Genomic DNA, 27,187 nt, shown 5'->3' on the forward strand with positions numbered 1-27,187 from the left:
TGGGTTATTGATTTATCTAGGTTAAATAAATAAGTTAGTTTTCATTTAATTAGACGATAAAAAAAATAGACAAAGACAACACATAGACCAAATTTAAAAAACTAATCACGATAACCTTAGAATTTTATTTTTTTAAATAGAAGGCAAACAATGTACCTTAATTATTACTTGGCCATTATGGAATGATGAAATTAGGTATAAAAGAACCTAAAAACATTAGTTTAAGTCAACTCGAGTTAACATAATAAATTTATGATCATAGTAATCAGGGTTGAGCTAACATAGATTATCTAGTCAAACTTGTAACTTAAGTCATGAGATCGGGATAATTTGATAGAAAAGAAAATGATGAAAACCACAAAGCCCTCTATTTTTTTTTTTAAAAAAAACAATGTCAATTTGCATTTGCTTTTCAAAGTCATAACTCGGGTCATTAGACTAGAAGACCCCTATTTAGAAAAATTATGAAACTCAATTCTCAATCAATCAAATGTTAAAGGATGAAAAAAAAAATCAATTATACAAAAGGGTTCAAAACAAAAAAAAAATGAAATTAAAAAAACGAGGATCAAAATTGAAGTACAAAATAAATTTTATCTTTGATGGAATTGAAAAGAAAAATTAATTTAATAAAATTAAAGATAAAATAACAATAAAAAAAATGATGATCAAAATTGAAATAAAAAAATATAAATAATTTTTTTATTGAATGGTGAGATCGAAAAGAAAAATCAATTCAACAGAAGGCCTAAAAAAATCAAAAGAATAAGGATCAAATTGAAAAAAAAATAATACATGGAAAATTGAGATCAAATGATAAAATTGAAAACAAATAAAACTTCTACAAAAAGAACAAGAACAAAAATAAAAAATTAAAAGAATAAGGACTAAAGTTGCAATACCAATAACAAGGAAGGCCAAACTGTAATTTTCATAAGAAGAGAGAGAAAAAATAAAAAAAGAAAGGTTCATTAGCAATAAATTGTCTCATCAACACTGACACACACCGAACTCACTGTAAGAAAATACAGTGACACTTCCAACAACAAGATAAAAAAGCATTTTTAGATGTCAAAAGACATCGAACACACTCTTGAAATGTTTGAGCTCCTCCCACACGTTAGCGAGTGCACCACATTAGCTTATACCTTTTATATATATATATATATATATATATATATATATATATATATATATATATATATAATCAGCCAAATGTTAAATTTCCCTTAAGATAACTTGATAAAGACGAAAAAATCTCATTGACACTTGGTTTAAGATTTTTACTTTTAAAAATATTTTGATCATTTCACTTTGTTTTTTTTTTAATTTTTTATCGGTATTCAAATACCAAAATGCCCAGAGGATAAATTGACAATGAAGAAAAAACAATACAAAAATGCCTCTTAATACTGGTTTTAAATTTTTTGATCCCAAAGATATTTTGTTCTCCCATCTTCACATGTGCAGGATTGCACATCAGGATCTTAAACCTGAAAATATTATCTTGGATGCTGATGGGCATGTAATGGCCCTCTGCCCATGCACTCTTATTCTTTGGAAGGATTTATGGAACTCATTAAAGTTCACAGTTTTCTTTTTCAAAAGATATTAAAATTGTACAAGTTGATCTCCTGAAACTTATAGCTGTCATGCAGGTTATCCCGACCACTTTTAGACTGGCGAAGGACATTGATGAATCAAGTTGAGTGGGACCACTGAAAAGTGGCTTCGGAAATTTTATAGTTTAAAGGACACAATAAAGATGCAGATTGGTGGAGTGTTGGAATGCTTTTGTCTGAAATGCTAACTGAGCAGGTAATATGTCGGATTAATAAGGACTATGGCTAAAAAAACAGAAGCTAAAAGTTACTTTGGGAGTCTAGTTAAAAAGGGTTTGTGTTTCGCATAGTCCTCAACCCACCCTGCCCTCCCCACAGAGAGTCATCAAGAGAAATTTCACCGGAGGCACTGTGTTTTTTTTTTTTTCTGGAAATGATCTCCAAATTTCTTGTCTCAGCCCCCATTTACACACTCGAATAGAAAGAAGCTTCAGGAGAGAATTATCAAAGAGAATCAAACTTCCACCGTATCTTAGCAGTGAAGCTCCCTCTTTTCTGAAAGGAGTAAGTATACACTTTTGTGATTTTGTCCCCTCTTCTACGGTTTATTTGAATCCTTTTTCCAAAATAAGATCTCAAAAAACAACAGAGTTTTCGTCTTTTTGTGGTTGCTGCAGAAAGAACCATCAGGAGGTCAGGCAGTGGTCTTGGTGAAGGGGATGAGGTCAAAGGCCTTAAATGGTTTCAGTCAGTCAACTGGAAAAAAAATAGAGGCGAAAAACTGTAGCCAAAGTATAAACCAGATTTGGGTGGCAGACTGTCCGGCGAACAATGCCTTTGATGGCTCACCAGCTCCCACACCAACAGCCGGTGAACATTTTCAAGGGTATACTTGTGTTTCTCTTAAACCTTGGCTTTCCATCCGGAAGAATTAAATGATTTTGAAACAAGCAAGCCAGCCAGCCCAATTGGATCTTTGTAAGTATACCTTTCTTTTGCTGAACTTGTTTTTTTAACCCGAAAAATGAAAAAAATAACTAAATATGCATTCATCTCTCACGTATAATATGCGTTGTTTCTTGAATAAATATGTTAACTACTCCATCAAAAAAGATGTGAGATATAATTACTATAACACAGGACAGGATTCGTTTTAGAAATATTCCACAAACTAGAATACATGTACTCTGTCCCAATTAGCTAAGGTAGCTGCTAGAATAAAGTGAATGTTATAACGAACCTATGAGAAAGAAAGAAGCAACAATCTGATGAGTCCCCCCCCCCCCTTTTTCTTTTTCTTTTTTCTTTTTTCCCTTCAGATTTTGATATTTGGTGAAACAGGATAAAATTGGGTTTGTTGTTATGGTTCCATACAGGTTCTTATGCTCGTTGCAAGCTGATGAGATTGCAAGAATGTGAGATTAATTAAGTTTTTAATCCAAACTCAAAATCATGCTAGAATATCCAATCCAAAGCACTGTGGTAGTATTTGGATTGCTTGGAAAGAGAGAAGATTCTGTTTACAACTTCCTCGTGGAGGTGATGTAAAGCACTGGTGTATAGAAGAGAGAATCTTTTTTTTTTTGGGTAAGTAAGAAGAGAGAATCTTTCTTAAAGCACAAAGAGTAAAGTAGCATAGAAGAATCTTGTTTTTCACTGGAAGACAAGCAACATACCGAGTGCTACTTAGAAACTTCATGAGACACTCTCTCCCATATTTAACAGTTTTATTGATATAAATTTTTATCAGTATTTATACTCATTGTTTCAGTACATATATTATTTATGGGCTTATATGAACAGAAATAATATGTTGAAAAACACTCTCATCATTAATTTATGGTATATCGATGAGTTTGTCGATAAAAAATATACCAATAGATTTACAGATGGACAAAACGCATAAAATTTTTTTTTGTCTACTTCATTGTGTCGGTATCTCCATTAGTAAATTTAATATATCATCGACAAGAAAACTGTATGTAATGCCATCGGTGTTTCTATTTGTCCATCGATATATCCATCGGTAAATATAACATATCGTCAATAGAATACCATCTGTAATTTCATCGATGAGTTAACAATAGTAATGATATTTGCAGTGATTCTTTTCCAACTCTCTTTAGATTACACCGACGTAGTTGTTCCATTGATAGCCCCATCTAAAAAAAAATATTGAACAGAAGTAGAAAATAATTAAAATAATATAAAAATCAATTATTTATTATAAATTTAAATATTTTTATGTTTAAATACAAAAAAATCTAAAATAAAAGCGGCGTTGGAGGAGGCTGGTCATTGCCGGGACAATGGGGCCAATTAGAGGTTGCTCATATACCATCCATCTATGACCTCATCTCCATTATCAATTAGCGAATCAGCAGTGAATTGTTCATATTTTTCATTAAGATGGGTTGTCTGAGCCTGTACTAGTTGGTCTAACATCGCCGCGAACTCTAAATTTTTGAGTGCTTGGAATTGATTGCGAGCATCCAACAGTCAAAACATTACGGGTCATTCGCAAGTTCTTGACCGTAATGTTATAGAGTCCGCACACCTAATTTCTATCAGGTTCACCAGACGATCCTATCTCCAATCACAAATTCGGATGGATCGAAGGATCATCCTTATTTCTCTCCTTCAACCGACTGTTATATATATCCTAAAAAGAATATATATATATATATATATATATATATATATATATATATATATATATATATATATATATCAAATTCAAGGAAATAATAACGTAAGAAAAAAAATGTTTGAAAACCAACATACATTTCAACAAAAGGCTCAATCGGGCTTGGCTTGCGTCCAAGAACCATAACCTGTAGCATATAAATGTTGTCAGTTAAATATATTTATATATAAAAAAAACTAATAAAAAAATGGATGTAATAAAAAAAATCCTACCATCCACTTCACATGCAAAATGAAAGGAACGGAGCCATCGGTGTACATGGTAACAGAACCGTGAACAAGTCGGTTCTGATTTTTTGCATCGGATTGTGACTGTCACATTAAACGCAGTCTGAAATCCTTTCAAACCGCCATGTCATTACAGCCTGTAACCTCTCATTCTTTCACATATTTTTTGGATTTCTTTTGTGCCTCGTACCAAAATCACGCAACCTATATAGTACAACTTAATTATCTATTAGTAAATGAAAAATAAAATTTTAATATCTGGAATTAAAAAAATTATCTTGAATTCAATCTTACCTAATTGTATCGTGATTCTCTCAAACCCTCCTCGTAATATTATTATCGGCCCTCTCCCATTCAGATTTTCCCCTGAAGTAAAAATTTATAAAAGAAAAATTTCAGTAATTTCAATAAACTAACCAAATTAACATAAATAAATATTTAAGTTAATACTAACATTGAACCTTGAAAACCATGCATAGACCTGCGGTTTTCATTTAGGATGTTTGGAAACCTGGCTTAATTGAAACAATGAAATTTTCATCAACGATTTAAAGTTCAATGTTATTGTTCTCGCAACCTCAATGTTTATAAACCTAAAATTGTATTTGTTAGATAAAATTATTTTTAAAAAAATTATTAAACATGTTGTCGTGAAAGCAAAACAAACTTACATTGAAAGGTCATCCTTCCATTTGGCCTTGTACTTGCGGTTAAATGGATCCCGCTGTGAAGGGACCCCCCTCGATATTATAGTATCGCACTCGACGAGCTAGCATCGTGAGTTGATGCTTGTGCTTCAAGTGTTTGTTCTTGGTCGGCAAAGATACGGGGATGATTCTTCAACCCATCCGGATATCGATCTGGATTTGTGGTTAGAGGCAGGATCGTCCGGTAGATCAGATAAAAATCAGGTGTACGAACTCTTTAACACTACGACTGAGAATTTATGGATGACTTGTAGTGTTTCGGCCTTTGGATGCTCACAATCGATTCCGAGCACTCAAAATCTGGAGTTTGTGGCAATGTTAGACCAATGAGTATAAGCTTGGACGACCCATCTTAATAAAAATGTGAACTATTCACTGCTGATTATAAAGAACTCTGTCGATTGGTAATGGAGATGAGATGACAAATGGGTGGTACATGTGCACCCCCTAATTGGCCTCACGATCTTGGCAACGACCAGCCTCTTCCAGCGTCTTCTTTATTTTAGATTTATTATATTTGAACATACAAATATTTAAATTTGTAATAAATATTTGATTTTTATATGATTTTAATTATTTTCTACTTCAGTTCAATATATATTTTTTTAAAATATTTTTAAAATATACTGACGTGGTTACCGACGAAACAACTCTGTCGGTATATTCCAGAGAAAATTGGAAAAGAATTACTACAAATCTCACTGCTATTGTTAACTCGCCGGCATAATTACATATATATTATGTGGTTGATATGTTATCTTTACTGATGGATATATCGATGGACAAATAAAAATACTGATTGCATTACATACAGTTTTCCTGTTGGTAATATATTAAATTTACTGATAGAGATACCAATGGAATAAAACAAATCATTTTTTTTAGCGTATTTTATTTATTTATAAATTTATCATTATTTTTGTTATTGATGAACTCATCGATAAACTATAGATTAGCAACGAAAGGTTTTTTATGAATTATTTCTATTTATGAATCCTTCTTTAATATCTGTACCAATTGACTATGAGTGTAAATATTGAAAAAAAAAATCATAAATAGTAGTGATGTCACATGCTATACGTAGATGCCATACGTAGATAAGTAGGGAGGACATGTTCTTCATAGTTTCCCTCCCCCCATTAAACCAACCTTTACAAAAAGACTTCCATCTGTCATCCGATGGAATGAGAAAGGAATCTCTCTTCTCCAAAGGAAGCTATTATTTACATGGCAATAATTAAGAGTCCTAGCCACAAACTGAGAGGAACCCAAATAATAATTAGATTATTTATCCCTCATTGTTTCCAAAGCAAGCTTCAGAAGCTTATTTATTGATTCACTTAGTTAATCCAGATATTGTCTTATTTGTCCAACGAGAGGGGCTACAGTAGTAAGTTCAGAGAGTAGTCATGGGTAGCAAACATGGGAACAACAACTCCCTCTGTGAGAAGTCAATGAAGATGGTGGTAAACATCATAAAACTGTCTTCCTTTTCTATTGCTAAGATGAGTCTGGGAACACCTAGTCCTCCAGTTGCCACCAAAAGCCTTGCCCATGTGACAGGCTCGGTTGTGGTTGCTAAAGAACCATTACTGTCTCAAATTCCAGGAAGTCGAAGGTCCCAAGAGCCACAGGGAAGCTCAAAGCCAAAATCATTTGTGATGCAGCCGGATGAGGGGAATGGTTCTTCGCATGTGATCCACGAAGACAATAGTGTTATTGATGGGAGGGCTTCTGATTATATCAGAAAGGTACATGAGAAAAACCGCAATGATGCACTTGAGACGTCAAAACTCACTCCATACATACCACCTCCTCCGCCACGAGCAGTGAAGTCGCTATCTTAACCTGTGTTTTTCAGTGTTTTCTTGTTATCATTTAATGTTTGGCTAGAATAAACTGCCACATAAGATAATAGAACAAAGTACTGGATCTTTCATATTATCCTTTGCTTGCTTGTGTTAGTGATACTGATCAGTGTATTCTGAAGTACAGATTCCCTCTTCTGTTTGTTGTATGCTTACCTTCTTCCTCACGGGAAAGGGGTCAGGGTTGAACCGGAGCTTATATCCTAGTATGGCAAAAAACTTTTTGTGCCTGTGTACTGTGTAGGATGCATATCCATTTAATGGCTCATCAATATTTGTGTGGCATCCTCTCTAAAGAAACACGGATGCCTGTAAAATATGCTTTCATATTATTGCTGGGTGTCATGATGGGATCTTTTAACAACATGCTAGATACCTGGTTAGTTTATAATCATGCAACGGCTTATTTTTTTTTTTTTAAAAAAAGAGAATCATGCCATTTGTCGTGAAAGAAAATCAAGCAGCTTCTTCTGTGGGGAGAAGCATACCAGTTGTTTCAATAAAAGTTGAAGATGACTTTGATTGTGCTGTGAGACCATATGTATTAGCGTGCCTGCTTAAATGTCACAGCACGGGTTTATCAGGAGTCTGAAGATGAGCTCTGAGAGTTGGAAAATAACCCGGCCAGCCTATTCACTTGATCAGGAGAAGTGATGGATTTGAGTGAGGGATGATGTACTAATCCTAGTACTTGGTGGTGTTGCTGCTGATCTGAGCACCACTTTGGCAGTTATTCTGCTGTGAAACTGGAAACAAGTAAGAAGAATAACAATCATGCATGCGATGCCATAATTGCTGACAAACGTGGCGATCGAGATGCCTAGCTATATCTTTGGTTGAATTAAAAAACCGCACAATCAGTTATTAATGCAGAGAAGCTGATAAGATTTTAATTATTCATTCAAGGGAAAGGGTATTTCTTTAGGAGTACTCACCTTGTTGATCACGCGAATAGCAGCAGACCAAGGGAGAGAGATCTGGAATCCAATACTTATTCACTTTTTGAGCTATGTATTCAAAAGGAGCTTTATGTCGTGGCAGTGAGTCGTGTAGTGTGATGGGGAGGGCATAAATTTTCCGTGTGAACAAAGCCAATCATCTTGAAAATCTGTCTCAGATAGTTGAAATATGATCTTTTTATTCATAGCTTCTCTCTTCCAACATTACATCTTTTAGTGGAGTCCATAAAAGGTTGCGACAATCTCCTTGAGGATAGGCAGGCGGCCAGCGAGTGCAGATTCTTTTCCATAAGATCATTAACAAGCTCTCCTTTTCTTTGTACGTAGCAGATGCACTGTGGACTTGTTGTGTGCACTGAATGTGTTTTTTTTTTTCTTTTTTAATTTCACCCTTTTAAGATAACATTTAGGACCAATTTTAAGTTATATTGTTAAGGGAGGCGGCCAAAATTAAAAGACAGAAAAGGGAGTAAAATGGGTGGTGGTTTCACGGTTTATGCAAAGAATTTCATTCACATCCTTTTAGTTTTTTAATGATATCTTTTCAGTCCCTCAAAATTTCAAAATTTTAATTTTTATACAAAATTTTATTTTCTTTATTTACCAATCCCTAGTTGAAAAGAGAAGAGATAAAGAATGGTTAGATTTTGATTCTAACCACGTAAAAAGTCGATATTGGTGTCCATAAGTTCTATTAAATGAGAATAGTTAATATTTTTATATATTTTTTTTAAAAATAATTTGATTTGTAACTAATTATACTCTAATGCCATAGCATCCTTTTCCTTTTCCTCTAGCAATGAAGGGAAAGAAAATGTTGTTGCAAATTCCTTGAAATACTGAAGGTCCTGTATGGAAAACAAGCTCTAATGTATCCATTCATTACTTAAATAATTGGGCCTTGTATCCCTCCTTTACCTCAGTGGCTGCATCACATGAAATTTACCTGAAAAATAGTTATTCACCGGATTGGGGGCTCATGTTTTTCCACGAGACTGATACTTTTTTTTATTTAAAAAAATAATATTCAAACACTATTAATTTGAAAGCTAAAATAAATCTCACTGCATGAGTTACAGAAGTTATTAAAGGTGTTTAAAAAAACTGATTAATCAAAAAATTTAAAAAATCTGGTGAAAAATTAACTGAGAAAATCAAATCGAGATGAAAAATTAATTAAATTAATTTTTAAAATTATAAAATTTTACCGATTCGATTCAGTTTTGATTTTAAAACAAAAACAGTGAACCAAACCAAATCAAACCAACACCTTTCAATCCTACAGTCAACCAATCCCTAATGACATTACACGAAAAGTCGCGGCCCATACCAGAGACTGTTTTTTGCCCTCTTCCTTTCCGTTTCAATTTTCATCCCCTCTGCCCCTGCATCTGTCTCTTCTCCAGCCGAACAAAAACCCACATCTACATCCTTCATTTCTGCGCAAGCCGTTGCGAATCTTGCGATCCTCCTCCTCCTCTATTCTCGCATCACAAGGAGAGGGCTCCTCCATTAGAGAAAAGACGGCAAGGTAAAGTTTATCCCTATGTTAATTCTGGCCTTCGTGTGCTTGTAGCATTTGTTTCAAACTTTCATACTTCTTTGGCCTTCCTATTACTACTTCCTCGCTCTCACCTCTGCTTCTCCTGTTTCTATCCTCTTGCAGCTAGGGTTTCTGCATCTTTCTTCAGGTTCGTCCCCCTCTCCACCGCCCTCTCTCCTTTCTCTTGTTTCAGTCATGCCTTTTGTCTTATTCGATTATCTCCAACACATTATCACTAGTACTACTGATGCTCTGTTGATTTGTGTTGATAGAGTTCTTGATTGCTTTTTTTAGCATTGTTAACTTTAATGTGGTTTTGATCTGTATTATCAGCTATCAATCTGTTTTATCTTGATTGCTAGTGCCTTTTATTTGCCTTGAAGATTCATATACGAAGATCTATTAGCTTATAATTCATCTATATGATTTTAGCATTTTGTTGCTGTTTTATGGATAGACTTGAGTTGGTAGAAGCTTGTTCAACTATCAATTCTGGCAGTATGGCTGATGTAGTGGGACAATGGATAGGTTACGAAGTTCGCTGCAATGTGAAATCATGGTTGTCGGGTGTTATGTTAGCTTTATAATAAGTTCCAAGTTTACTGTTGATTTTGTTAGCTTCATGATTTATTGAATTTTTAGACATTGATTGCTCTGTTCAGTTTAAATTATTGTGTGTTTTTGCAAAACCTTTTCCATGGAAATATTCGATTTTCATGTATGATCTGCTATAAACCATTGGTCCATTACAGTGTAATTATATGAACCAAACATGATGCTGAACTTCTGCTTGATTCACCAGAAGGCTTTTTTCTTGCTTTTGCATCAACTGGCAGAAATGAATAGTGGGCAATTGGGCAGAATAGTGGGCAATTAGGCAGAATAGTGGGCTTTTTTCTTGCTTTTGCAATTGGAAATAATTCGGATACTGCTAATTAAAAATGCAATCCAAATAATTTCATAAAAAGAAAAGAATGAATAAAATCACCATCCACATGGGAAGGATATATGTATGTGTGTGTAATCGAAGAAGAAAAAATTCAGATACTGCTAATTCACTAATGCAACTAAGCAAAACAGATCAGACTTAGATCAAATTAATAATAAACACAAATCTGATCGAAAGTTTCAAAATTCAAAACTACCAAAATCACATCTCAGAAACCCTAATCTTAGAAATAGATTTGCAGATTTCACAAAAAAAAACGATAAATCCACCAATGAAACGGAATCAGTTGAGCTTAATAATCCTCGATAATCAATAAATAAAAACGAATGAAACATGGATGAATAAATAAAAGGATTGATTAGATCTGAACCAACAATTACTAGTTGCATAAAGTACAAACAAATCCAATTGTGTTCGAGATTCAGACCTGCGGATGATCGACCTCAAAACGATGTCGTTATTGGATCGAAGGAGTTGTGCCTGTCTCTTCACTTGAATGCAAGAGAAAAGGAATATGTTTTGGTTTTCACGATCGGGTGTCTCTATATCTGTATAGAAGAAAACGGGGAGATTGTCTGATTTATAAATGGGAAGTGAAGAAACCCCTTTTTTTTCCAAATAAATTCATTTTGTAGAACTCGTTTGGTGAAGTAATTGAAACACATGGACAAAAGCAGGGTTTCTTCATTTATAAATCAGACAATCTCCTTGTTTTCTTCTATACAGATACAGAGACACCCGATTGTGAAAGCCAAAACATATTTTTTTTCTCTTTGCATTCAAGTGAAGTGACAGGCACAGCTCCTTCGATCCAATAACGACATCGTTTTGAGATCGATCATCCGCAGGTCTGAATCTCGAACACACAATTGGATTTGTTTGTACATTATGCTGCTAGTAATTGTTGGTTCAGATCTAATCAATCCATGTTTCATTCGTTTTTCTTTATTGATTATCGAAAATTATTAAGCTCAACTGATTCCGTTTCATTGGTGGATTTATCGTGTTTTTTCGTGAAATCTATTTCTAAGATTAGGGTTTTTGCGATGTGATTTTGGTAATTTTGAAACTTTCGATCAGATTTTTGTGTTTATTATTAATTTGATCTAAATCTGTTTTGCTTAGTTGCGTTAGTGAATTAGCAGTATCTGAATTATTTGGATTGCATTTTTTGGGCAACGAACAACAAAACTTTACTTGACTCTTTTTTGGGTTTTCTTGGTAGGAGAAAAGAACAGTTTTGATTACAAAATGCCTTCTCAAAAAATTGAAACTGGTCATGAGGACACTGTCCATGATGTGGCAATGGATTACTATGGAAAGCGGATTGCAACTGCCTCATCGGATCATTCAATCAAAATAATTGGGGTTAACAACAATACTTCTCAACATCTTGCAAATCTGACCGGGCACCAAGGCCCAGTTTGGCAAGTAGCATGGGCTCACCCGAAATTTGGTTCTTTACTTGCTTCTTGCTCTTATGATGGCCGAGTCATAATATGGAAGGAGGGTAATCAGAATGACTGGACCCAGGCTCATGTTTTTGAGGATCACAAATCATCTGTCAATTCCATTGCTTGGGCACCTCATGAACTGGGGCTTTCTTTGGCATGTGGTTCATCTGATGGGAATATATCTGTTTTTACTGCTCGTGCTGATGGCAACTGGGACACATCAAGGATTGATCAAGCTCACCCGGTTGGTGTAACCTCTGTTTCATGGGCTCCATCCACTGCACCTGGTGCCCTTGTTGGTTCTGGTTTGCTTGACCCTGTGCAGAAGCTTTGTTCAGGTGGCTGTGATAATACTGTCAAAGTGTGGAAACTTTACAACGGGAACTGGAAGCTGGACTGTTTTCCAGCTCTCAACATGCATACTGATTGGGTGAGGGATGTTGCTTGGGCACCCAACCTGGGCCTTCCCAAATCTACCATTGCTAGTGCCTCACAGGATGGGAAGGTTATTATATGGACTGTGGCGAAGGAAGGTGATCAATGGGAAGGTAAGGTTTTACATGACTTCAAGGCTCCTGTCTGGAGGGTCTCCTGGTCCCTAACTGGAAACATGCTGGCTGTTGCTGATGGGAACAACAATGTCACGTTGTGGAAAGAAGCCGTAGATGGGGAATGGCAACAGGTGACAACTGTTGATGCCTAGGACTTGTGATCTTAAAGCTTTTACTTGTAAAGCTAGATCGTGCTTTGATTCCATGATAATCCAATGCTTTGGAGCTCTTATCCCTTTAACACCTCTCCCCACCCCTGAACATTTATTCTATATTTTTTATTATTGTGTTCGATAATTCTGGATGCTGATTTTTGAACTTAAGTCTCGATTATTGTGTGCAATTGGTAACATTTTTTCTTACTTGGATGCATGGAATATCACTGTTTGGTTATTATTTTCTCTTGCTAGATGGATATCTTGACAACATTGTTGGAAGAGTATGATTTTATTGCTGTTCCCCTTCGTTCACCTATACATTTGCTACTTCATTTTGGCCATATGTTTGATTAGCCAGAATTTGACACCATGTAACTATTTTCGCGTAGTAAATTTGTTTTGTAAAAAATAGTTAAGAGGTAGAAACCAAAGCTGAGGATTGTGATGATATTCTTGTTCAAGGTTCTTGAGTAATGTCAAATGGACTAGTATATTGATACAGATGGCTGATCTACAAGTGTGATGGTTATTTGGGTCACTCACTTGTGTATGAACCATAACCAGAGTTTGGGTTTTAATGGATCATCCAACAGTTTTAGATGTACAGTTGTTTGTCTATGGTAGGGGTGTTAAAAAAATTGATTAACAGAGAAAATAAAAAAAACCGATTAAAAATAAATCAAGAAAACCGAACTGAACTGAAATGAAAAACTGATTAAACTGATTTTCATAAATTTTAACAAGTCTGTTCGGATTTGATTTTGAACCAGAAACCGAAACAAACCGAACCGGACCAACAAAAAGCCAAAAGTTGAAAAAACCTGTGAGGTATAAATAGTTAAATTCTAACCTAACCCAAACAATTAACATCACCTCCATGCCCCTCACAAAAAGCCGCCGCCGCCGCCTTACCTTAGAGAAATTTTCAATTTTCCTCTCAATTAATTCTCAATCTTCCTTTTCCAATTTCCCTTTCAATTTTCAACTGCTTTGTCGTCTGTGTTTGTCTTTATCTAAATTCTAGCCAAACACAAACTCACATCTCCATCTCCCTAGCTTTTCCTTTCCTTTTCAATTTTCATCCACTTTGCCTCCTGCATCTGTCTCTTCTCTAGTCGAACAAAAACTCACATCTTCATCTCCTTGGCTTCTCTCTTCACTTTTGAACAAAAATCCAAACAAAACAGAACTCACAATAGCCAAAAGCTGCTTCTGTACAAGCTAGTTGGCTTCCTTCCATTACTAATGTTTTGAATGAGTCACAGGGGAGAAGAAGAACGAAGAGATTATTGCCAAGGTCACAAACTGGAGCACTTGGGAACAACACCTTTCTCTGAGGAGCCCACAACACACTCCTTTGAAGAGCCTTCTGGGCGAGGCAAGCATGAAAACAAAATCCAAGCCACTAAATGCTAAGGAAATCCCAGTTGAAAAGGATGGCCTCGCAGCTAAAGATAACGGTGCTTTGCTTAAAAAAATTCAAAAAAACCCATTAATTTGATGATAAGGTTTCCCAGTTTTTAAGCGAAGAAACCAAATTTAATGGAACCAAACTGGTTCGGTTTGAACCGGAATTCGATTCAGTTCGGTTTGAATTTTCAAAAATTTGAGTTGCTCGGTTCGGTTGATTTTTGTGGTTCAAATCGAACCGTGAACAGGCCTAGACCTTACCGTGTCTAATAAAATGGTTTAGTTTAATTATATAATAAAAAAATAATGACAGTAAATGTACTAAATTTAAAAAAAAAAAGTGATAATAATGACTTAAAAATAATGATTGCTAATAAATAAATAAATAAATTATGAAACTGAATTCCAAAATAACTGAATGTTAAAGAACAAGATAAAAAAAATAAAAAATAACACCAAAAAAAGCCCTAAACCAATCTGAGTAAGCATTACAAACTCATGACTTAGGTCATGAGGTCGAGCCATCCTCATAGAAAGCAAATAAAAAAAATAAAGAAGCTCAATCTTTAATAAATCCAATGTTGAAGGCTGAAATTAGAAAAAGATCGGTGTAAAATAAAAAATTGATGGCAATCCAGCTTAACATTTCATACTCGTGACTCGGGATCACCACATTGAAAAAAACTGCGAAGCTCAATTCTTAAGCAATTCAATGTTAAAGGATAAAATTGGAAAAAAAATAATTAAAAAAAAGATCTAAAGGGAAAAAAAAGGAGATTAAAAGAATAAGGACCAAATTTGACATAAGAGCAAAATAAAATACAATGATATAAAAGCCCCAAACCAATCTGAGTTAGCATGGAAAATTCATGACCCGGATCATGAGGTCTGGTTTTACTCATAAAAAAATAAAAAATAATAAAGAAGCTTAGTTTTCAATAAACTCAATGTTGAAGGATGATATTGAAAAAACAATAGTGTAAAAAATATTTTTTAAAAATTTCAATGTCAATATAGGTTAACATTTTATACTCGTGACATGTCATAAGACCTGGATCACCACACCAAAAACAATTACGAAGATCAATTCTTAATAAATTTAATGCGGAAGCATGAAATTGAATAAAGAAAACCAATTTCAAAAAACAAACCATGGAGAAAAAAAAATAATTAAAAGAATAAGGATCAAATTTGACATAAAAATAAAATGATGAGCGTTGAGATTGAAAAAAATAATAATTAAAAAAAAGATTTAAAGAAAAGAAATAGCAATGAAAAGAATAAGTATAAAATTTAATATAAAAATTAAATAGGACCAAATGGTAATGGATGAAAATGAAAAAAAAAACAAAAAAAAAGGTAAAAAAAATAAAAAGCAATAAAAAGAATGAAGACTACAATTGAAATAAAAACACAATTTGAGGACAACTTTTAATTTTAGTTGGTTCAACATGATTATCAAGGAAAGAAGAGAAAAAAGAGAGGGAAAAAGATTCAATATCAGCAAAACCACCATGACTCACCGCACACTCGCTGCCTTATAGAATTTGTCGACACTCGACATTTCAAATGACATGGCAACAAGAGATATTTGGCTATTATGAGATGCATATAAAGAAACATCAATCAATCAATAATAGAAAATTATATGGAACTAAAGAAAATAAATAAAACAAAGTTTTAGACCAAACCGTAATAACCTAAAAGAGTAGGACCAAATTAAGAAGAATAAATTAAGGGACCAAATGGAAGTTTTGTGTACCTTTTTGAAAAGTTTGTGTTTTTATATTAATTTTGGTCCTTCATCTTTCATTATTTTTAAATAATAACCTAAAACTCTATCTTGTAAATTTGATCTTTAATTAATATTGGAATGTTGTATTTCAATATATTTAAGTGCATAGTAGCCTACCATTGATCATTTGTTTTCTATTTTTCTTTGATTGATTGATTGATTGATGACTAATGCTAATTATTATCATGATTTCAATCTTCATAATACAACTTTATGCTCAGTATATGCATCTGTTTGTGTACAGACTAAGAATCTATATGGTATGATATTACTGTGTTATGTTGTTATATTGCATTGTAATGTGTTGTGGAGTAAAAATAATATTTAATAAATGATTAAAAATAGATAGTACTTGTATTATCTAAGAAATTTGTGGATGATTTGCATTATGGATATGATTATATGAGTTGTTTCTATTGAGTTTTTATTTTCCAAGAGAATTCATAGGTTTGTGTTGATGTTGTAAATTGCAAGGAAAGAAAATTTAGATTGAATCTTTTTATTGCATTTAACACATTGGTTCCTGTTCAGTGTAAGAAATTTCATAGTAAAGACAAAAGTCATTGCTAAAGAATCTGAACAATAGGCATCTAGAATTATTTCTCTGTAAATTTTGCTAACAAACACTCTGTCTTAGATGATATGAGGAGTTATTTCTTTTGAATAAAGACAAATGATGGAGATTTTTGTGTCACGCATGATGTTAATTGGCAAATCTATCTCTTGGATCGAGGGGGTTTTAAGATGTATTAGGGATTGTAAAATTGTAATTTTGAAGGGTTGCTATCTAATATCATGGTTATTAGAAAATTTATTGGCTCGCAAAAGTCTGGATAAGAAGACTAGTTGTGCATGGAAAATATGTATCACCCCTAGTGCATTATACGTGTTATAAACTATATTGATAATCGATTTTTTTTAAATCATATTTTTATTTGCTGATCTGTCTAAAACTTGGGACATATCCTCTTCGGTAAAGAGGTCTATGCCTTATCAGATTCAAACATAATTATTCTAAAGCTCAAATTTCAATGTTGTATTTATTCATACTTTGTATCATTAATACTCATGTATATATTTTACAATGTAATTTATACCTTTAAATATTAAATTTTACATTTAGTTCCTAACATTTATCTTTATTAATTCATTTAATTTAATATTGTAAATATGTATTACATCATAAAATTCTTACCCTGAATATTAATTAAACAAATTAACTTTTGTGGTGTTTTTAAATTTTTAACGAAATCCTAATGAATAATCATAAACTGGTTATGATATTCATTGATTGATTTTTATATTTTTCAAAATATGATGAAAATACAAATTTTATTTTTATAAAATATGCATGATTTTTTTAGAATTTGATTGTGTGCACATAAATAAAACATATTTTTTGAATAAGGAATTGTTTTTGTATTTTTTTCAAATTCTGAAGAAAAGTAGGTATTTTTAATACTAAGTCAGTATTTTATAGTGTAAATTTACAGCTCAAATATTAAATGAAAAGATTGGAAAACACACAATGGACTCACAAATAAATTTAAAAGTCTTTGAATTTTTTTAGAATTTTTAGAAATCATTTGAGATCTATTCACTAAAAAAACAAAAAGGATGAAAATTAACATTGCTGGAAAATCAGTAGGGCATGTTTGTCAAACAAACCCTTAACTAAAAATCATAGGCTTAAAAATACCTTAAGACCGTGTTTGGCAAACACGCTTTAAGAACAAAATATTGTATTTTTTTTCTTTGATAAAAATTGAACTTGTCAAACCTGACCTTAAGCTAATGGACTCAGCCCAGCCACGTGGGCTGAGCTTCCTGACTCAAAACCTAAGCCTAAAAACACAGTCTAAAATGTAAACAAAAAAATAAAAATCAAATGAGGTTGTTGTTGTTTTTTTTTTTTTTTGCTTGAATCTCTTCAAGAACAGTGAAGAACAACATGAAGAACCTATAAGCGTGGATTTTAATTTAGACAAGATCATGTCAAAGTAATTAAAGGCACAAAGACATGTAAAAACATTATTAAAACAAGAATATGAGGTTGGATCATCACAATGAACACTCAATCATCACGATTAATTAATTTTGTTCAAAAAATAAATTAAAAGAACTGAAGATTAAATGCCATGATTTTGATGTTTTTAAGTTATTAAGACACTAGATTAATGATCATCAAGGATGCGCACATATGTAAGAACCAATAAATAATTAAAAAGACATGTAAATTAAGGACATAAGGCAATCTTCAACTTATGAACACCAAACCTAGAAAGTATAAAAACCTAGACACCCAACAATAAACCTAAACCCATAAAAAGGCATAAAGAGCCTAGAAAACGGTTTGAACCTAGTAACCAGAGCTTAATTATGCTTAACACAAATTGCTTGAACCATCAAAATAATAAGAAATAAAAAAAAATCAATGATAAAAAACAAGCAAAACCAAATAATGACAGCAAACCCAAAATGTATCTCTTTATGTATAAACAATGTTTTGTTGATTAAATTCATTGTTTCTAAGTTCAAACATCATACTTACAACTTCAAAAAAGTCAACTAACTAATATAAAATAGCCTAAACCATAATAACATCAATACTTAACACATCTAGCCATGACTTCAAAAATATTTAACTAAATACTCAAACATATAAAACAACATTATGCATTATCATATATCATTCTATTATCATATTCTAGCACATCAAAATAAGGCAATTAAACAGTACTTGATCATATACAAGTTATATTCAAAGCATGCTTCTCAAAACAAAAATCATGGCTTTTAAACTAGAAAATGATTTCAAAGGAAGCTTAAAAAATATTTGAGTAGGAATTTAAAAGGCAAAATAAAAAGGGAAAGGGTGTGCACATTGAATTACACCCTCTCATCAAAGCTGAAAAGATACATTGTCTAATAATAATGTCTCTTAACTAAGGATTTTTAAACTAACTTTTGACTTGTAATGGTGGCTTATTAAGGGTTTTATGTTGTTTTTCTTGGCTTGTTAATGGTTTGGCTAAAGATTTTCGGGTTTGGCAGTGTAATGATATGTGTTTTCCAGGTTCCTCCTCCCTCTTTCCATGGCCTTTAGCATGGGTTTTTAAGGGGCAATGAGTATCATCCAGAGACCATGAACTGGAAAATTGATTCTTAAACTTAATCAAACCTTTAACTATGCTAGTGATTAAATCAAATTAGCCTATTAAAAATTTAATTAAGTCTTTAGACTTAATGTTTATGCAAATTCATTTGATATTCATTTAAGTTAACTTTAAATTTGTATTGTCTTTCAATCTTAAGTCCTTTAAGATACAATTGAGTTTTCAATTTTGTCCAAGATTCCAGTTTGGTTCCTCCATGCGTTTAATTCTTTTTAGCCAGTTCTTGCCAACTAAGTTACTGATCATTTTATATTTTTTTTATTTTCATTTTATTTTTAGAAAGAAAAGGATGATTTCATGGGAAATCCAAAATTAGATTATAAAAAAGATTATAGTTTAAATTATGATTTCACAAAACAACTAGACAACTTAATACCTTAAAAAGTAGGTATTAATATGAAAAGGGATATGGAGTCTCTTTCCAAAAAAAAAAAAAAAAAAACAGCAAGAGAGATGGAGTCCAATCTTTTATCCAAGAACCATGAAATGTTTTCTTTCTAGATTATATGTTTCAATTATTATGATATTATTGTCAAGTATTAGTATTAACAATTCCACTTTGCTTGGATAGTTGGGTAAATAAAGATTAATTTTATTGGTGTTTTTCTTCTTCTTTCAATTATATAGCTAAACAAGAGAGATTCAATGTGAACAAGGCATTATATATTGGGTTTGTGATACAAACTGATATCTAACAAAAGTAAAAGAGCAAGTTCTCAATTTTTTTTTTTAATAATGTAAATACCCAGCAAAAGATAGCAACTTACAAACCTATCACAAAAAAAAAAAAAACCCATCTTAAGCCTTAGAAAAGATAACATATTCATTAACAATGCAAGCAAAGTAGGGCATGTGCTAGTGTAGGAATGGAAAAAGAACATGCAATGGTAGCCTATTTACAAAATCTTGTCTACTAAAAAGACAACAATAGAGAATGTTTAAAATGAATTCATGCAAAATTAGTATAATTCTATGGAAAGCAAAGAATTTTTCTGTGATTCCCTAATCCTAGTCTAATACCCATCTATAAGATCATGTATGCTTCCTAGACTGACAAGTAATTTGTAATCTTTCTTAGCCTATCCTTTTAATGGCGTAGAATTGTATCTTTCAGAAGGTTTTTTACCTTTTTATTGAAAATGAGAAATTCTAACAAAACTTGCCTCTTGGCCTGGCCTGCATGGAAACATCAAAAAAGCTAATTAAAAAATAAATATTCTCTCGCAATAAATGATAATTCCCAGAAGATGACTAAATTTAACACCCAATAAATGCTAAGAAGCAGCAGCACAACATGCACACATCTGAATTCTCAGATAAAGCGTGCCCAGTCCCGTCCCGAGGCATCAAATACTACAGCGAACAACCACCCTTGATCCACTAGCAAGGACCACATCCATTCAATCCATGTTTGTCGAGCCACTGTGTGCCCACTCACACCAATAATAATAATAAAAACAAAAGGAGCATCCCCACCACCACCCCAACTTGATTTTTTGGGCCATAAAACAATGGAAACCACACCATTTGTGGTTGAGGAGCAAATCAAGAGATATCAGCAATGAACAGAAGTGCTGGCTTATTTATTTCCAGTCATGTCAAGCTCGTACTAGCTAAAAACAGTCACAGAACCAAGAGGAATCTATCCAAAAGATAATAATAGCATAAACCAACAAAATAACCTATTCCTTTTCAGGTCTGTACATTAGCAAAAGATAAAAATCTCAGTCACCTAATTTAACCTTATCTTATCTACCCTATTTCTTCTGATTAATTATGAACCAGCCCTCCCTTGTTATCCTTCCTCAAGCAACAGTGATGATGTTATCCCCATTTTTCATACTTGACATCGCCTGGAAAGCTGAAGACCTTGATGTTGATTCCCTCTGAACAAATGGTGAAGACAGTTTGAGGGACAGTGATGATGAATCAGCAGTTGGCTTCAGATTTAAATTAAGATCAGGCATTGCTGGAGTACAAACAGCTGGAACGACGGCAACTGGGCGGACTAGATTTGTTGAGTGGTTAATGAATTGATGGCCTTGTCCAAGTGATTGGCTCTCCATCATTGGGTTCTCAATTTGGAGAGGCAGCACAGAGGGGTTGACAGTTCTTATAGGGGTCGACGGCACCCCAGAGAAATTGGTGATGCTGTTGGCTTGCAGTGGCGGAGGTGGCAGTGGATTTGACGGAGATGCGTGGTTGTTGATATTGCTGTCCTGGCGATGAGCTTGCTGCTCTTCCTTTGGCAATGAAGTCAACTGATAAAAGTAAAAACCAAGACGATGCTCAAAGCTTTTTACCAATTGCTTGGAGAAGAAAACAAGGGACATGGAACAAAATGTATGATTGTAAAGAAAAAACAACTGATAGTAACAACTGGTACAATTACCTGGGCAAGCTCAAAGTCAATAGTTTCAGTTCTAAGGAAAAAAAAATGATCACTTTCATATCAGTATTGCTTTTCCTTGTTGATCTCAACAACCGAGAAAATATTTTATAAGAAACTAATAAAATTTTACACAAATAATGTCAAGGCATAAGCATTCTTAAATTCTTCTTTTTCCCGGTGCAGTTGATATCTACAACTGACTTGGATTAAGACCTCCAATCAACCAAATCCATATTCAATTATTCATCTCGATTAGAATCAAAATTGTCTGGTTTAAGAAATCAAACACAAACCAGATTGATACACAAAGCCTTAAAAATTCAGTGAATAATAAATTAAGAGATTCAAGATTAGGATTGATATCAAGTTTCTATGATTTAAAAAATCTAAACAAACCAACTCAATACACAAAGGCATAGAACAATTCAGTTGATGACAAAGCACAATAGCATGGATGGGATGGGATGGGATGCGATGTTGCTACCGTATCGGCGGTGATATCAAAGAGACTAGTCCGGCGGCGGCGGCGATTGACATTATTGAGGCGGAGAAAATGCTTCTGAGCATGACTAGCAACCTGAGTTGGATTTCGAGTCTTGACAAAATTGCGAGAAATTCCTCTCCAATCTCCTTTTCCCACTTTCTGCAATCCAAAAAGGAATCTCCTGTGCTCCTCCTCTGTCCATGGCATTCCTGTTTCACAATCCACACGATCACAAAAAAAACCCCAAACAATCCTTTTCTTTTTACCCAAACAAACAAAACAGCAGAAATATTAATTAATCTGCGTATCTAAAGGTATCCAGCAAATCCCAATTAATTAGACACACCAACGCAAATCAAGGATTAATAGAGTGATTAATCAGAGAACAAAACACAAATCTCAGATCAACCAATAAAAAAGTTTATAGTTTAGTATCACACAACCCACACGCAGACTATCAAAAAGATAAAAAAGAAACCTCGCTTTCTTTCACTACGTCTTCCAGAGGCAGAAGAAGAGCGGTGAACGGTGTCATCTGCAGACATATAACCAGAAACAGCAGCACCAGCATCCTCCTCCTCATTATTATTATCATTGTTCGTATTAGGCGTCATCTCCTTGTAATACTGATACTCGGTTACATCATTCAAACTCACATTCCTCCTAAAGTTATCAACCACCACTCTGACCCCAAACAACCTGATCTCTTTCGGCTTCGTCTCCGCCGCTCCTTCACCACCGCTAACGGTGGAGCTACTCCCGGTCACCATCTCTAAATCTAAGCGAAAACAAAAACGTCAACAGCTTTTCTCTTCTTTCCTGGTAGCTAAACAAGACAGTGAATCCAACAAGTGGTGAGGCGTTGAGAAGGAGTCCATGTGTATGCTTGTTATATAGGACATATTTTTCAAAACCGAGGCTATGGGAAGCGTGCCACTTGTTTTTTCCTGTTTTATTCTTGGAAAACAAAATAATAATAAAAAAAAGGAAATAGGAAAAAGCTCGCGAGGTTTTCTCGTTGTTATCTTTGATCTGATCTGATCTGATCTGATCTGATGATGATGATGATGATGATGATGATGATGTGCGATATGGATTTTAGGCAAGGTTTCGGAGTGTTTAAGAATCTGATGTTAAATCTTCTTCTCCTTTTTCTTTTTTTTTTCTCTCTCGATATTTAATGATTTAATTAGGGCTCGTTTCCTCTTCTTTTTTTTTTTGTTGGTATTTAATGATTTAATGAATTAATTAATTATCCGTCAGAATCGGAAATAAAAGTGGTTTAATTTGTCATCAACAATTTTGTCTCAAATATTTGTTTCCTTAATTTCTTATCTAAAATATATTCTTTTGATTTTTTCAGGAGAAAAAAAAAGGAAATATATTATTTTGAATTTCCTATTTCAAATTATATTACTTGCACGACAAGAATCAGAATAGATATAACTTTGATGACTCTCACGTGGGAATATGTATCTCCCACACAGGGCAAAAAAAGAAGAAGAGGAAAACAGCTAGATTTTGTGCAAGGTTCTAAAACATTATCAGGAATATGAAATATCTGGTTTCTTGTTTTATAGAAATAGAATTGTATGTGTGTTTAAACAGTGTTCTTAAATAATCTGAATTTTTTTTTCTATGATTTTTTTTATGTGTTAATATAAAAAATTATTTTTTTAAAAAAAATATTATTTTAATATATTCTCAAATAAAAATGACTTTAAAAAACATATCTGGAACACCCAAATTATATATTTTTATTTTTTTTATTTTGTTTTTGCAGTCTTCTTAATTGTCTTGAATTTTATATCCTATTGTTTTTTTATTTTAATTATTGGAGGCCCAATGGATCTTTGGCCATGTAATAGTGGTGATAGACCTTTCCATATAAGATTTTTTCTCAAAGGAATATAAATTCTTAAAAAAAAATATTATTTCAATAGTTTAATATCATGATAAAAATTATTTTTTAAAATATTTTAAAAATATTAAAATAATATATTTTTTATTTTTTTAAAATTTATTTTTGATATCAATATATTCAAATGATTCAAAAAGATATATAAAAAATTAATTTAAAATAGATAGATCATAATAAAATTTAATTCAAGATTTATTTTGAAGACGCGAAACAAAATGTAAATCACGACGACATTGACCAAATAAAAAACTGTGAGAATTTATTAAAATAAATCAACGGAGGTCGGTAGCTTGGCTTCCTTGAAGGAACCAAGGAGAGGCAGTAAAATGGAAGTCTTTCTTTACAATATATTTCCATCAGAGACCATTTCGTAGCTACTCTGCTGCTGCCTATTTCATAGTACGGACTACGGGCTGCCTGGAACCCCGAGTTCACGTAGTCTTCACTTCACATAATGAAAGTGAAGAGACGATGCACGCACATGGTGTCCTGCTGGAGGGATTTCGAGGAAATATATAAATATCTCATTGAATCCCTTTCTTTTACCTAGTCAACCTAATATTGTCTGTGCCACTTGACTTTTTTTCTTAAAAAAAAAAAAACCCATTTCTTTACTATATATTAATTAGGCATTCTTCAAGATGATCCAAATGGGCAGCATCTTCTTGATTCACCGGATTTTCCACGTGAAAACAAGATGCCAGCCCTGCCCTTTCACACACCATGCTTTCTTGTAAAAGCACCCTCCAAGAGTGAGGTCAGTAATGGTTGAGTAAGAATATGTTGATGGGTTTTTCCATCTTCTTTCCTCCCTGTCGCCGGAGGAGATCATGGGGGCGTGTGGACCATGCATGAGGCATCGCACATCCACTTTCCATCCAATTTGAGAGGAAAGAGGAGGATTGTTTAGCTTACTGCTAACATGGGATTTCTCCTTTTGTACAAATTAACACCTTTCATGGTGGGTTGTCTTGGGAGGATAAGCCAAGATAACGTTTGGTGGTGGGGTTCCACCGTCACTTCTGTGTTTCCATCTCCCAGCCATTTAATTTGACTTTTAGAGCCCAGTTGCCTTTACATTCTCCAATTCCTCGTTGAGAGAAAGGAAAGCCTCCTCCTCTTCCTCTGCTTCATTAATCTTTAGGAATCTTGGGTGTCTTTATCACATTTAGCCTACCTAAAATAAGTAGTCATGTCAAAAAGATGGAGCTTGGGAGGAGAATTATGCTCTCAATATCACCTTCGAAGCTGCCAGCCACTTGTTTTCCCACTCTTGCAAATAAACCAATTAGCTAGATTGCTTTATATAAGCACGGCAGAGGTGAATAACACTGCACCGCACCATTTCCATCATGAGCTAGCTAGGGCTAGCTATTCATGTGAGAACAACTTGCATGCATCATAATCTTATTATCTTTGACCTCTTACATGGTAATACTGTACGATAAAATCATGCAATATAGTGAAAGATCACAAGGACGTGGGAAACGGCCTTTGGCACACAAGAACCGTGCAGAAATTACTTAAAACGCGACAGTGCTCTTTTCCTTTCTCTCTCTCTCCCTCTGTTTTTTTTTTTTCCCCAGAAACAAAATGCACAGAGAATCAGCCCCGAAAACTATGCAAGATTCCGCGAAATGACAGAGGCGATAGTGTTTATGACTGGCAAATCCTTGGCTTGGATATTGCGGGCTGCTTCTAGCTGCGTGGTGATCATAGCCTTTTTTGGCCCCCATCATCCATTATATATATTCTTTGTCGTGAGCACTTTTGCGTTTTGAGCATGTGATCCTAAAATTCCTCTCTGGATGAATCTCTGTCCCGAAAGTGTTTCCTTAGTGTCAAAGAAAATGCAAATGAGCCGTCGTCGTCGTCGTCGTCGTCGTCATCATCATCATGCTAATGAATGTGAAAAAAGGTCATTGCATTCAGGGAATATATAAGGTCGACACAGCACGCATTTTTTATCTACAGCCTCGAGACCAATGGGAAATGCAAAACGACGCTTGTTCAATTTACCTCGTACTATAGATAGAGAGGACAAGATGAAAAGGTAAATGAGAGCACCTTCCTTTACCTTTGGTGGGGGCTTTCAATTGACATTGTTAGATTGAAAAGGTCAGCGCACGGCTCCTTCTGGCTAATTCATAGATCGATTTATAACTGTTGTTGTACTGATAATAAATACACTATTCATAGATCGACTTTTTCTTTTTCTTTTTTTATTTAGTTTTTTTTTTTCAAATTCTTTCAATGTTAGAGTGAAGGTTTGTATTTTTATTCAATTTTTTTCTATGAATTTTTCCTTATTGATTTTTTAATAAGTTAATCCGGGTTGATCTGAGTTATTTTGTAAGATCATTTTTTTTTAATTGATTTTTTTGTAATTTTATCTTTTAATATTAGATTTGTTGGAAATTGGGTTTTGAAGTTTTTTTCAATTTGATTTTTATAAGATTATCCTGATTTTATGACTTAGATTACGGATTTGACTAGTTGATCCGAGTTGACTTTGTTTATTTTTTTTGTTTCTTTTTTATTGAATATTTTCTTAATTGGATTTCATAATTTTTTAAAAAATAATTACATCAATCATCATATAATCTGATCAATTTTTCACTTTTCATTTATAATTTGAAAAAATACACTTTATATCCTGAACTTTAATAACTTTACAACATTTTACCTCTTTTCATTTTGGTTCAAAGAAATTCAACAAAAAAAAATTGTGTTATTTAAATGTTTGTATTTATAAAAATAATTAAATTGCCATATTCAACAAAGAAATTTGTTATTATATTCAATTTAATGATTAAATTGTCCCCAGTGCCTCAAAATAGTAAAAATACCACAATTTGACCGTTACCAAACAAACCAAAACACAAACGGCCAACAACAACCAAGAATTTGCAGCACACACATTTGAATTAAATTTAAATCGTATTGTTAGGACAACAACTTTTTTTAATGTATGGCAAGTTAATTACCATGACGAGCAACAATAAATAGTATTTTATTTTCTGCCATGATAAAGTATACAAAATTACATAATGGTAAATAATGTTTAAAACATGACTAATATTAAATTATATTAAATATAAAATTAATTGAAATACATGCAAACTGATTCAAATATTTATATTAATATTTTTTTAAAAAACCTATGTTAAACAGAAATTATAAAAAAATCAACTTGTAATCTTAAATTAGCGACGGAACATGTTATTAGTACTGCATTAGCATAAACATAAAATCTAATGTTAATTTAAGGTTGACACAACATTAGCAAAACAGCATAAACAGCAACCTTACTGTTAATTTAAG

The 27,187-nt window shown here is 33.2% G+C and overlaps 3 protein-coding genes and 1 long non-coding RNA gene across 5 annotated transcripts; 3 read left to right on the plus strand and 1 right to left on the minus strand.

The window, feature by feature from the left end:
* Window positions 1-1,646: 1,646 nt before the first annotated feature.
* On the plus strand, window positions 1,647-3,324 carry LOC133676247 (uncharacterized). 2 transcript variants are annotated; one of them, XR_009835556.1, is made up of 3 exons: window positions 1,659-2,126; window positions 2,240-2,540; window positions 2,939-3,324. It is a non-coding gene; the product is annotated as an uncharacterized LOC133676247 (long non-coding RNA). The 2 variants fall into 2 exon arrangements; XR_009835557.1 differs by having other exon boundaries at window positions 1,647-2,540.
* A 3,060-nt stretch (window positions 3,325-6,384) lies between these two features.
* Window positions 6,385-8,527, plus strand: LOC133675753 (uncharacterized). Its single transcript, XM_062097230.1, has 2 exons — window positions 6,385-7,032; window positions 7,199-8,527. The coding sequence occupies exons 1-2, from the start codon at window positions 6,613-6,615 to the stop codon at window positions 7,313-7,315; spliced, it is 537 nt and encodes a 178-aa protein (XP_061953214.1). The 5' UTR covers window positions 6,385-6,612; the 3' UTR covers window positions 7,316-8,527.
* A 778-nt stretch (window positions 8,528-9,305) lies between these two features.
* LOC133675761 (protein transport protein SEC13 homolog B) lies at window positions 9,306-12,923 on the plus strand. Its single transcript, XM_062097235.1, has 3 exons — window positions 9,306-9,561; window positions 9,697-9,721; window positions 11,748-12,923. Exon 3 carries the CDS (start codon window positions 11,774-11,776, stop codon window positions 12,677-12,679), a length of 906 nt encoding a protein of 301 aa, XP_061953219.1. The 5' UTR covers window positions 9,306-9,561; window positions 9,697-9,721; window positions 11,748-11,773; the 3' UTR covers window positions 12,680-12,923.
* A 7,705-nt stretch (window positions 12,924-20,628) lies between these two features.
* LOC133675843 (transcription factor MYB1R1-like) lies at window positions 20,629-23,072 on the minus strand. The gene is made up of 3 exons (XM_062097357.1): window positions 22,421-23,072; window positions 21,943-22,151; window positions 20,629-21,327 (listed from the first exon to the last, which is right to left on the minus strand). The coding sequence occupies exons 1-3, from the start codon at window positions 22,710-22,712 to the stop codon at window positions 20,872-20,874; spliced, it is 957 nt and encodes a 318-aa protein (XP_061953341.1). The 5' UTR covers window positions 22,713-23,072; the 3' UTR covers window positions 20,629-20,871.
* Window positions 23,073-27,187: the final 4,115 nt, after the last annotated feature.

The sequence above is a fragment of the Populus nigra genome, chromosome 16 (assembly GCF_951802175.1).
Source record: "Populus nigra chromosome 16, ddPopNigr1.1, whole genome shotgun sequence".
NCBI classification, from domain to species: domain Eukaryota; kingdom Viridiplantae; phylum Streptophyta; class Magnoliopsida; order Malpighiales; family Salicaceae; genus Populus; species Populus nigra.